The 13,130-nt window shown below is 49.4% G+C and overlaps 1 protein-coding gene across 1 annotated transcript in view; it reads right to left on the bottom strand.

Moving 5' to 3' along the window:
• Positions 1-6,372, bottom strand: part of LOC134413398 (uncharacterized) — a 41,617-nt gene extending 35,245 nt beyond the window's left edge. The window contains exons 1-2 of the mRNA XM_063147581.1: positions 6,318-6,372; positions 51-449 (exon numbers count right to left, since the gene is read on the bottom strand). Of these exons, the coding sequence (XP_063003651.1) occupies positions 51-449; positions 6,318-6,341 (423 nt within the window). The 5' untranslated portion in view covers positions 6,342-6,372. The remainder of the gene's footprint in view (positions 1-50; positions 450-6,317) is intronic.
• Positions 6,373-13,130: the final 6,758 nt, after the last annotated feature.

The following is a 13,130-nucleotide window of genomic DNA, read 5'->3' as shown; positions in this document are numbered from 1 at the left end:
GCGCTCACTGTCTGTCCAGACTCTACACCTGTCCCCCAGCACCCACTGACCTTGGGGGCTTCTCCCCTGGAGCCCGGGGGCAGCCGGAGGATCCAGAAGTTCCGGTTCTTCAGCAGGTTCTCCATGTTCTCCAGCCTCCTCTGGAGCTGCCCGTACTCCTGGATCAGGGTCCCCAGGGCGGCCCACTTGCTCTCCAGCTGGTTCCCAAACTCGACCGCCGTCTTCTCACAGCCGTCCAGCTTTGTCTCGGCCATCCCTATCCTCCCTTCCAGGCTCATGAGCTGCGCGGCGTAAGAATCCACCTTGCTCTCCACCGCTTGGATTTCAGCCACGACGGTCAGGGAGAGCTCGGCCGTCTCGGGGAGCACGTCCCCCATGGGCGTTTGCTCGGGGATGCCGAGGGGCTGAGCGGCTGCCATGGGCTGGGTCTCCACATCCCACTGAAGAGCCTGTGGGCCAGGAGAGAAACGGGGAAGGGGTGGTCACGTTCCTGGATGGTCTGGGGATGGAGCCGCAGTGCCCTGCCCTCTCTGCCCAGAGGTCTCGAGGAAGGATCGCTAGGAACACTGAGCTGAAGGCGGGGATGGGAGAGTGCCAGGAAGCGGGACACCCTTTGCCTGTTCTGCATTACTTCCACTCTGCTGGACGACGGGGGAGAACGTGCAAAGCGCTGAGCTCTACTCCAGCACTGGAAAGCGGGCCCTGCCCGTCTCTGGCATCTAATCCTCATTTGGGGATTATCAACTGCACCTCCAAATCCATCAGGACTAGAAACTTAGGACGACGAATTCTGTGCCTGAGGCCAAACGCTGCCTGTGTATGGATCTGACCAGAGTCAACGGGCAATAGAGAACCGTTAGGGTGACCATATGAAAAGGAGGACAGGGCTCCTGTGTTTTTAGCAGTTGTATTGAAAAGGGAATTTCAGCAGGTGTCCTTTGTATATATGGAGAACCTGGTGAAATTCCCTCTTCATCACAACAGTTCAAGCTGCAGGTGCCTTGCCCTCTTTTAAATCTGGTCACAGTATAGCTGCAATATAGCTCCTGCAGCTTTAACAGTTGTGATGAAGAGGGAATTTCACCAGGTTCTCCAAATATACAAAGGACACTTGCTGAAATTCCCTTTTCAATGCAACTGTTAAAGATACAGGAGCCCGGTCCTCCTTTTCATAGGGTCACCCTAGAACCGTAGCGTATGTATAGAGAAATGGAATAGGGTCAGACCACAGGCCTGTCTAGGCCAGCATTCTGTTCACACCGTGGCTAACTAGCAGCCTGTGGGAAACCCATGAGAAGGACGTGAGCGCAAGAGCACCTTCCCACCCATGTTTCTTAGCAACTGGTGTGCAAAGGCAGGTAAAATATAGCATTTGCTTATTTGTAATTTATCCATTGTATTTCTATACCACCCTATGGCTGAAACCCCCTGGGCCGTCCACAAAATATAAAGCCATAAAAACACCACTATAATTAAAAAAATAATGTAAAAAACTTAAAAAGTTTTAAATAGAATAAAACAAAACAAAAAATAAAGAATATGCTGGTAGGGGCATGCTGGGAGTTGTAGTCCAAAATATCTGGGGGGGGCACAAGGTTGGGGAAGGCTGCTCTGGGCCACTGCCCGACCCTCCTGGTGTCTCCCTGGGCTATCATAAAACAGTGCTATTTCTGAGGAGCAGAAGCGCCGACCATGTCGGAATTTCAATCATGCGACACTACATGAAAGACGGAGAAACTCCAGGTAGAGTCTTAGATAGATAAGCAGATGGAGGTGGGTGATGGTGCAGCAGCAGCAGCAGCAGCTGTGACTTGCTGGGCAATATTCAACTATGGTTCCTTTAAATCTGACCGTTAAGTGTTGCACTCAGCAATTCAGTCCTGGGGCAGTTGAAAAAACTTATTTTATCCTCTGGCCATGGGCAACTGATGAGCTAATGGTATCCGGTTTGCAATGCCATGCAGAAGTCGTAATTTTTAGACCACCTTCCATAACAGGGTGCCCTCTAGATGTGTTGGACTACAACTCCCATCACCCCTGACCACTGCTCCAAGCTGGCTGAGGCTGATGGGGTTTGTAGTCGAAAGCCTGTAGCAGGCACCATGTTGGGGAAGGCTGTTTTAGACCCAGGATGGCTAACTGAAGACACGGAGGCCAGGATTCTGTGGCTCTTCGATAGGGCCTGGCTGTGGGACAGTCTGGTGTTGCAGGCCTGCCTAATGTGGGAGCCCCCAAGTCAAGAACAGCCCCCCCACACCAGCCATCGCACCCTGCACTAGACTACACTGCAAGAACCCATTCTATGCTCCTCTCCAGTAAATGCTTGGTTCAGCTGCTTGGGTGCAGACTGGTCCAGGAGCATCGACCAACCTTGCGATAATAACCCCTTCATTGCTGTTGGCTTCCAGGCTCAATTTACAGCGCTGTTTTTGACCTTTAAAGTCCTCAGCAGGCTGAGCTCCAGGGTACCTCAAGGACTGCCTGCTCCCACCGAAAGCTCCCAGTTCTTCAGAGGTCTTGCTCTGCACGCTCCCACGCCTGAAGCGCAGTGGGTGGGTGACGGGGGATACAGCCACGGAAGCTGCAGAACTCCCTCCCCAAAGGAGATTGCCTTGTCCCTTCCTTGCTGGCCTGGAGATGCGTGCGAGGGCTTTGGCAGGCGCTGCCAGATTTGTATGATACTTCTGTTACGGGGAATGTTACTGTTTCCATCAGTTTGGACAGTTTTCATATTATGTGCTAATTTGTGCCTTGGAGATAATGGGAGGAGAGTGTTGCACTCATTTATTTATTACATTTATATCCCGCCTTTATTCCTCCAAGGAACCTAAGGCAGCGTACATAATCCTCCTTGTCTCCATTTCTAGCCTCACAACAACAACCCTGTGAGGTAGGTTGAGCTGAGAGTCTGTGACTGGCCCAAAGTCACCCAGTGGGCTTCCATGGCCGAGTGGGGACTAGAGCCCCTCGTCATTATTCAAGGTGTTGGTCATGACGTTTAAAGCCCTAAACGGCTTGGGACCTCGATACCTGAGGGAGCGCCTCTCCTTACATCTGCCTGCCCGAGACTTGAGACCTGTTGGAGGAGCCCTTCTCCGCATCCCACCAGCACAACACATTCGCTATGTTGGGACAAGGGAGAGGGCTTCCTCTGTGGCGGCACCCCGACTGCGGAATGCCCTCCCCTGGGAGGCCCGACTGGCGCCAACGCTGATTTTATTCTGGTGCCCAGTGAAAACATGGCTTTTAATGGTTGAATTCACTAGGCACATTGTTTTAACTGTTTTAATTGTTTTACTGCTTTTAAATTATATATTGTTTTAACTTGGTTTATGGTTTAATTTGTTTTTAGCTGTGTATATTTACTGTTTTATACTGTATGCTTTTATCTGTTCGCCGCCCTGAGGTCTTATTGATATAGGGCGGGATATAAATGTTTGAAATAAATAAATAAATAGAACCCAGATCTCCCAACTCCTAGTCCAACACTCTAGCCACTACACCACACTGGCATTCATGTCCTGCTTGTGGATTTCGTCTGGGCAGCCAGTTGTCCACTGTGTGAACAGAATGCTGAACTAGATAGACCCTCGGTCTGATCCAGCAAGGGTCTTCTTAGGTTCTTATGAACGCCTTTTAGCACTCAGCACCACATCAGAAACAGATCTGGATTTAGGGTCTACCCCAAAGATGCTGAGAGGAAAACATTTTGAACAGCATGAAAATCACATCTGCACAGAATGAAAATGATTGGATCAAAACAAAATTAAGAATCCCAGCTGCCCTGTTCGCTGAAGGCCATCCTCCCCTCAGCGGCCAGACCAGACAGAGGGAACACAGACTCTGCACATCTATTACAAAAGAGCATCAAGCTCAAAGCACCGAACAATTGTTAAAATACATCATTCATGCGTTTCCAAAACATTCTAACATGGGAATTGATCCACTCAAGAGGGACAAACCTTATCAGTGCTTGAAAAGTGGTAATATTATTAAGAACATAGGAATTCTAACAAATGCGGGAAATAAAAACACGCAGGCTGCATTTTATTTGCTTCTTCATTTCTAAAATTTCAGATTTATGCTACCAGATATTCAAAATGTCCCTTAGCAACCACAGTTCCAGAATATAATATATTTAAAAAACAACAGGAAAGCTAAGACTCTCAGTTTTTAACTGCCACATTTGGTTCTATACTGCAGGCTGCCTAATGATTACTCAAAAAAAAAGTTTTTTTAATGGAAAAGTGAGGTTGTGTTTTTGGCTGTTAAAAGACTAGCAAGTGGAAGGCTTTGGAGCAAGGCAGACCGCGTCAGCGGACATACCCTTTCCAAATCTAAGACTAAGTATTTATTATTGCATTTATAGCCTGCCATTTTTCCTGCAAGGAACCCAAGGCAGTGTACACAGTCCTCCTCCTCTCCACTTTATCCTCACAAAAACAACCCTGTGAGGTGGGTTGGGCTGAGAGTCTGTGAAGTACCACCACATCGCAAAATATTTGAATATATCAGGCTTTTATTGAGCCAGCCCACTGGTCCATCTAGGCCAGTGTTACCTGAGTGGCAGGAATTCTCTAGTCCTGATACTCAAGGTCCTTCCTGGAGACTGGGGTTGTGGGGTGGGGAGGGAAGCTGTGACAGTTTGCAATAGGTTTATTGCCAAGGATGAAAAAAAAACGGTTGTATAAAGACTAGAGAGAAAAAAGTTCGACACGCTTTTAAGTGAAACCCTATCCATTAAGGAGCATGGGACAAGATGCAATAGGTTTAAAAGCAACCGTCCCAACCTGGTGCCCTCAAGAGTGTTGGATTACAAGTCCCAGCGTCCCCCAGCCAGCACAAGCAAAACAAGACAGTCCCCACCAGCAGGCTTGTAATCTAAAATTACATGACACACACAAAAGGAAGAGGAAATGGGAAGGGGAGAGAGAAAAATATGAGTAGAGTTCCAAGCAGGGCTGGTGAAATGGGCCTGCATCTCCTCCCCTCTTCCGTTTAAACGCAGATTTCGGTTAAACCTTTAGAAAAATCTAACTCAGAGCAATCTAGTAATGGAATATGATGCCTGAGGAGGTTGCAACATCCCACCTCCACCCCAAGAAAAACGCTTGTCAGGCTTCTGTCGGGGATCCTTCAGGCAAAGCTAGAAACATCGCTGGGGTCTGAAAATACAGCTGTCTTTAAGGGATATGGAATCATTTCCAAGTCCTGGGCTTTAGGCAAGAGGCAGGGCTGAATGACCTAGGCAGCCTTCCATCGCTGAGACCTGGCAGGCAAAGCAGTCGCACCTCTCCATTAGGAGCCAAGAGCAAAGAAAAGCATCAGTTATTCCTCAATGACAGCTGTCACGTTTTCAGGCCCGGAAGGCACATGATGCAGCAGCGACAACCTTGCAGAAGCAGCTATCCCGAGGCGGGCCGGGACAGGGCCTGGCTGGGAAACCATTTGGGCGCTCTTGTTTATTTCGTGGGAGAAATGTAGCAGAAACAAAAATGCAAGGGATTTGCGCAAAAGAGTTACCTGCAGCTTGGTGGAGACCTAGGAAGCCTCCCCTCCCTCCCCTGGACCATCCTCCCAAGGCACTTTTTAGCTGGACCCCCCACCCCAGGGGAGGCTGCTGCTGCTGCCCTCAAGACCGGTATCCACCCACCCCACCCCACCCCACCCCCACCCCCTTGGAGGCTAAGAAACAAACACGGCCAGTGATTTCAATGCCACCCGTTGCCCCAAATGCAAAAGGATATTTGAGGGGTGGGATAGGTGGCGAGAGAAGGCAGGTAGTATTGGGGGGATCAGACAGGGAATGAGCAGCTGGCTGGACATGATGGGGGGGTGGGGGTGGGAGGAGGGAGGGGGAGTTGTAGGCCTCTAGGCAGGGGGTATCGCTGTTTTATTTGTATATTTTGTACAGCACCAAGTACATTGTTGGTGCTATATAAATAAATAAGTAAATAATGGGGGGGGGGTGTCTCGGTCTTGGCAGGCCTCCGTGTGCGCTGGGGGGGGGGGGGAGGGGGAGATCCGGAGGCGGGCGAGGAAAAGACGTGGCTGGGACCCCCCCCCCAGGGAGAGAGGGGGTCAGTCAGCCTCCCTCCCTCCCTCGGCCCCCCCGCGCCCCCCAAACCAGCCACCTTCGCCCGGGGCCGGTGGGCAGCTCCGTCCCGTCCCCCCCCCGCCAGAGACGCCTCCAGGGCGGCCCGAGGGGGCACCGCGGCAGCAGCCCCCCCATGAAGCCATGGCAACCGGCGCCCCCCCACTTGGGGAGCGCGCCCCTCCCCTCCCCTCCCCCGCCGCCCCCCCGCCAGCGCCCCCACCTGGGCGGGGCTCCACTCGGCCATGGCCCGGGGTCGCTGTGGGGCGTCTCCCGCGGCGGGGTGGGGGCGTCGGCTTCGGGCTTCGGGCCTCTGCGGCGGGCGGGCGCTGCGGAGGGCCGGGCGGGCGGGCGGGCGGGCGGAGAGCGAGAGACGCACGGGCAGCCGCGCCGGGCCAGTTCCAGGAAGCTGCTGTCGCTGTCGCAGCAACAGCAGCCGCAGCAGCAGCGAGGCGAGGAGCGTCGCGCCCGCCCTGCAGCGCCACCTGCCGGCCGGAGGTCGCGGCCGCGTGGCGGAATAAGGGAGGCGATTCCGCGCCGGAGGCAAGTCGGTCCTTCTTGCAAGGCGGGGTCGGGTGGGGTGGGGGCTCCAGGTGGACTACAGCACCCGTGATCCCTGGCCATGCTGGCTGGGGATGATGGGGGCTGGAGCACGGTATCCGAGGCAGTAAGCCTGTGTGCACCGGTTGCTGGGGGGACATGGGTGGGAGGGTGCTGCTGCTGTAGGGTGACCCTATGGAAAGGAGGACAGGGCTCCTGTATCTTTAACAGTTGTATTGAAAAGGGAATTTCAGCAGGTGTCATTTGTATGTATGGGGAACCTGGTGAAAACCCCTCTTCATCACAACAGTGAAAGCTGCAGGTGCCCTGCCCTCTTTTAAAATGGTTGCTCTAGTATAGAGGACCTGCATCTTTAACTGTTGTGATGAAGAGGGGATTTCACCAGGTGCTGCATGCCTACAAATGACACCTGCTGAAATTCCCTTTTCTATGCAACTGTTAAAGATACAGGAGCCCTGTCCTCCTTTTCATAGGGTCACCCTATGCTGTTGCACCATGTTCATCCCTGGCCAACGGCGGCCTGGCCCCTGTGTGAACAGAGTGCTGGACTAGATGGACCCTCGCTCTGATCCAGCCTCAGGGCTCTTCTGGTGTTCTTAGCACCATCCGGAGGTCCGCAGGTTCCCCACCCCTGTATTACACAGCCTTCTCCAATCTAGTGCCGGCCAGAGGAGTTGGACTACATCCCCCATAATCACCAGCTAGCTGCGTTGGACTGCAACTCCTATAAGCCCTCAGCCAGCTATGTGTTGCACTACAACTCCCATAGTCCCCAGCCAGGTATGTTGGACTGCAACGGGCCATAGCTCAATGTGACAGAGCACCTGCTTTGCATGCAGAAGGTTCTACAGGTGGGGCGAGGAAAAGAATCCCGCCTGAAACCCTGGAGCGCCATGGCTGCCAGGCAGTGTTGACAATCCAGGGCCAGATGGACCAAGGCTCTGGCTCAGTGTTTATTTATTCATTTATTACATTTCTATACCGCCCAATAGCCGAAGCGCTCTGGGCAGTTCACAAAAATTAAAACCATAATAAAACAACCAACAGGTTAAAAGCACAAATACAAAATACAGTATAAAAAGCACAACCAGGATAAGATTAAAATACAGAGTTAAAACAGTAAAATTTAAATTTAAGTTAAAATTAAGTGTTAAAATACTGAGAGAATAAAAAGGTCTTCAGCTGGTGATGAAAGGAGTACAGTGTAGGCACCAGGCGGACCTCTCTGGGGAGCTCGTTCCACAGCCGGGGTGCCACAGCGGAGAAGGCCCTCCTCCTAGTAGCCACCTGCCTCACTTCCTTTGGCAGGGGCTCACGGAGAAGGGCCCCTGTAGATGATCTTAAGGTCCGGGCAGGTACATATGGGAGGAGGCGTTCCTTCAAGAAGACAGTGTTAAGCTGGCTTCTTGTGTTCCTAGCTCCCATATTACCCCAGCCAGCTATGTGTTGGACTGCAACTCCCACAATCCCCCATACAGCTACTATTATTATTATTATTTATTTATATAGCACCATCAATGTACATGGTGCTGTACAGAGTAAAACAGTAAATAGCAAGACTCTGCCGCATAGGCTTACAATCTAATAAAATCATAGTAAAACAATAAGGAGGGGAAGAGAATGCCAACAGGTACAGGGAAGGGTAAGCAGGCACAGGGTAGGGAAAAACTAACAGTAGAAAGTAACAGTAGAAGTCTGCACAACATCAAGTTTTAAAAGCTTTAGGAAAAAGAAAAGTTTTTAGTTGAGCTTTAAAAGCTGTGGTTGAACTTGTAGTTCTCAAATGTTCTGGAAGAGCGTTCCAGGCGTAAGGGGCAGCAGACGAAAATGGACGAAGCCGAGCAAGGGAAGTAGAGGCCCTTGGGCAGGCGAGAAACATGGCATCAGAGGAGCGAAGAGCACGAGCGGGGCAATAGTGTGAGATGAGAGAGGAGAGATAGGAAGGAGCTAGACCGTGAAAAGCTTTGAAGGTTAACAGGAGAAGTTTATATTGGATTCTGAAGTGAATTGGAAGCCAATGAAGAGATTTCAGAAGCGGAGTAACATGGTCGGAGCGGCGTGCTAAGAAGATGATCTTTGCGGCAGAGTGGTGAACAGAAACCAACGGGCTGATGTGAGAAGAAGGAAGGCCAGAGAGAAGAAGGTTGCAGTAGTCCAACCGTGAAATAACCAGTGCATGAACAAGCGTCTTGGCAGAAGAGACAGACAAAAATGATCGAATCCTGGCAATATTATACAGGAAAAATCGACAAGATTTAGCTACTGCCTCAATATGAGGAATAAAGGAGAGCGAGGAGTCGAAGATAAAGCCAAGGCTACGAGCTTCCTTGACCGGAGTAAGTGTAACATCATTGACAGTAAGAGAGAATGAGAGATGAGGAGAAGGTTTAGGAGGAAAAACAAGCAATTCAGTCTTTGCCATGTTAAGCTTCAAGCGACGATGAAGCAGCCAAGCTGAGATATCTGAAAGACATGCCGAGATACGATCGTGAACATCAGGAGAAAGTTCCGGAGATGACAGATATAGTTGTGTATCATCGGCGTACAGATGATATTGGAGACCATGAGATTGAATAAGCTTGCCCAAGGGCAACATGTATAAGGAAAACAACAACGGGCCAAGCACCGAGCCTTGCGGAACCCCTACTGAAAGGGGAAAGGAGGAAGACGAGCTGCCATTAGTCAACACGCTGAAAGAGCGACCCGCTAGATAGGAGGCAAACCAGTTATAGACAGAGCCACAAAATCCAAGGTCATGAAGGGAATCTAAGAGAAGATCATGATCAACCGTGTCAAAGGCTGCAGTTAGATCAAGGAGAATAAGAACGGAATAATGGCCTTTAGACTTGGCAGTAAGGAGATCATTGGTGATCTTAGTAAGGGCTGTTTCGGTGGAATGCAGAGGACGGAATCCAGATTGAAATGGATCCAAAGCAGAGTTACTAGAAAGAAAGTCAAGACAGCGAGAGTAGACCGCACGCTCCAGGATCTTTGAAACAAACGGCAACAAAGAGACAGGTCGGTAGTTAAACAGAGATAGCCTATCAAGAGTAGGTTTCTTGAGAATGGGAGAGACTGTAGCATGTTTAAAAGCAGAAGGAAATGAACCAGAGGACAGAGAAAGATTAATAATATGTAGCAAGGAAGGGAGGATAGCAGGAATAAGATTAATAAAGACGCGAGAAGGAATCGGATCACGAGAACAAGTGGAAGGCTTCGAAGAGCGCAGTACTGTAGACAGTTCATCCGCAGAGACCGAAGGAAACGCAGAGAAATTTGCAGGAGGAGCTGACAGATGAGGAACAGGAACTGGAAGAGGAGCAGAGCTGGCCAGATCAGAGCGGATAGTTTGGATTTTAGCATTGAAAAAAGAGGCAAAGTTGTTAGCAGACAGAGAGGCGGGGAGAGATGGCGGATTAGGCTTCAGAAGAGAATTGAAGGACGCAAAGAGCCGCTGAGGATGCCTAGCATTTGACTGGATCAGCGTTGAGTAGTACTGCTGTTTGGCCAGTGAGATGGCAGAAGAGAAAGAGGAAAGTACAAATTTGTAATGGACAAAGTCTGCCCGGTCCCTGGTCTTACGCCAAAGGCGTTCAGCTACGTGTTGGACTACAACTCCCAGAATCCCCCATACAGCTATGTGTTGGACTACAACTCCCACAATCCCCCATACAGCTATGTGTTGGACTACAACACCCACAATCTCCAACTACTGTATGTGTTGGACTTTGTTTATTGATTGATTGATTACATTTTATACTGCCCCTTAGCCAAAGCTCTCTGGGTCATTTACAAGACAAAGCTTAAGGCGGTTAAATGCAATAACTTCAGCTAGATCTACTTTACTGCTTTATAGCGGTATTGAAGTGCACTGATAACTGTTGGGGAACACAATCCACATTCCATATACCACTTTCATAGTCTTACTTCCTGCTTTTTATTCCACATTCGTAATTATTTGACACAAGGTGTAGATCTGGCCATAGTAAAACATTTTTTAAAAAACATAACTTTGAAACAGAATAAAAACAAAGCAATAACCAAGATAAAAACCAGCAGTAGTGTAAAAGAGATAAAATTGCACTAACATTTATTTTTTTGAAACTGAAGAGCTAAAAAAAAACACCTGGGAAAATAAAAACATCTTCATCTGGTGCTGAAAAGACCATCCTGTAGGAGCCAGGTGAGCCTCTCTGGGGAGGTCATTCCATAATCGGGGTGCCACTGCTGAAATCCCAACCCCCTACAACTCCCATATGCCCCCAGCCAGCTGTGCCTTGCGCAACAGCCCTCAAAGACCTGGAACCGACACTGTCCATAGAATAGCAGAGTTGGAAGGGGCCTACAAGGCCATCGAGTCCAACCCCCTGCTCAATGCAGGAATCCACCCTAAAGCATCCCTGACAGAGGGTTGTCCAGCTGCCTCTTGAAGGCCTCTAGTGTGGGAGAGACCACAACCTCCCTAGGTAACTGATTCCATTGTCGCACTGCTCTAACAGTCAGGAAGTTTTGCCTGATGTCCAGCTGGAACCTGTCTTCCTGTCACTTGAGCCCGTTATTCCGTGTCCTGCACCCTGGGATGTCCAGCAATATCTGATGTCATGCAGATATTGGATTTAAGGAGAAAATGTCCAACTAGAAATATAATTAGACAGCATGGAATACGTTTCCTTTACTCCATGTTTTAAAGAGGGTGTTGAATGTGGAACTTCCTGGAATGGCTAAAACAGAGGCAATGTTTAGGATGGAACTGGGCCAGCCTTCCCCTGTTGACTGGGGATAATAGCATTTGTAGTCCAACACATCTGTAGAAGGCTGAACTAGACTCTTAGACTCTGTGTAGATGACACGCTAAACCATGGTGGTTAAGCGTTTTGAGCTAAACATTATTGCTTAGTGTGTCATGTGAACTATTCTTAACCATGGCAGCTACATAACCATGGTTCAAACACTCTCACTGCAAAAGGGTTAGAGGCCTAACTATTCAAGAGCTAGCTGGACAACCCTCTGTCAGGTATGCTTTAAGGTGGATCCCTGCACTGAGCAGGGGGTTGGACTCGATGGCCTTGTAGGCCCCTTCCAAATCTGCTATTCTATGATTCTATGGTTTAATGTGTGGCCTAGGGTGACCATATGAAATGGAGGACAGGGCTCCTGTATCTTTAAAGTTGTATAGAAAAGGGAATTTCAGCAAGTATCATTTGAATGCATGTGTGAGGAACGGTGAGTTCTCTGAGGATGAGGACTCTGGGGATGAGCAGCCACAGGAAGGACCCAGTATCAGCTTGGCTGATCAACAGCCAGCAGAGGCTTCATCCAGTGCAAACTTAGAAGAGCAGCAAACAGACTTGTTACACGTGCCCTCGTTCAAACAGCAAAGGGCAGAGAAGGAGGCTTTACGCCGATCCAAGCGGATTGCTAATAAACGCCAGCTGAACAGGGAACAGCTGTGAGGCTGAGCTGGTGTATTTAAGTAGCAGTGCGCAGGCCAGCAATTTGTCAGAGCTTATCTGGTTTGCCTGGGAGAAGCGCTGGACTGCGTACCCTTGACCGTGCCGTGTTCCTGTTGGATTGTTTTGGACTCTGGACTTCTTGGACCCCGTGACTCTCTCCTGCCCTTTGAAACTTGGACTGGCTTATCGACTCTGGTGACTTGCTCTCTCGTGTCTTTTGAACCCTGGACTGTTATATGGAATTGGTTTGGAACTTTACGTGAGCACTAAAAGACTGTTCTATTTTGTGTTTAACTTGTGTGCTCAATACACATTATTATTTATCGTTTAGTGCTGTGTTGTCTGATTCTTGGCGGGCTTCCCAGTCTGGGCACACTGCCCAAAGAGATAAGCAAAAGTGGCTGGTTACAGACTGGCTTCTTCAGGACAGCATGTAGCACCTGGTGAAATTCTATCTTCACCATAACAGTTAAAGCTGCAGGAGTCCTGCCCTCTTGACCAGATACAAAGAAGAGGAGGGCACCTGCAGCTTTAACTACTGCGATGAAGAGGGAATTTCACCAGGTGCTGTGTGCATACAAATAACACTTGCAGAAAATCACTTTTCTCTACAACTGTTAAAAGATACAGGAGCCCTGTCCTCCTTTTTATAGGGTCACCCTAGTGTTGCCCTTATCTTTGCAAATGTGTTTTCCAAAACAAAGGTTAGCTGAGAAAATTGCAGGGGTGGTGCAGGCACTTGCAGGGGCAGCTTGGAAGGAGGGGTGCTTAGCTTCTCCCATGCCAACAGTCCACCCCTGCAAATACCATAGACTCCGAAGAGTCCTTGTAGGAGTCCATCTAGTCTAGGGTGACCCTATGAAAAAGAGGACCGGACTCCTGTATCTTTAACAGTTGCATAGAAAAGGGAATTTCAGCAGGTGTCATTTGTATATATGTCTATATACTAATGCCCAGAGCATGGGAAACAAACAGAATGAACTTGAACTCTTATTACATGAAGGCAAATACGACTTGATAGG

The sequence above is a fragment of the Elgaria multicarinata genome, chromosome 1, assembly GCF_023053635.1.
Source record: "Elgaria multicarinata webbii isolate HBS135686 ecotype San Diego chromosome 1, rElgMul1.1.pri, whole genome shotgun sequence".
NCBI lineage: Eukaryota > Metazoa > Chordata > Lepidosauria > Squamata > Anguidae > Elgaria > Elgaria multicarinata.
This window is presented reverse-complemented; position numbering and strand designations above follow the sequence as displayed.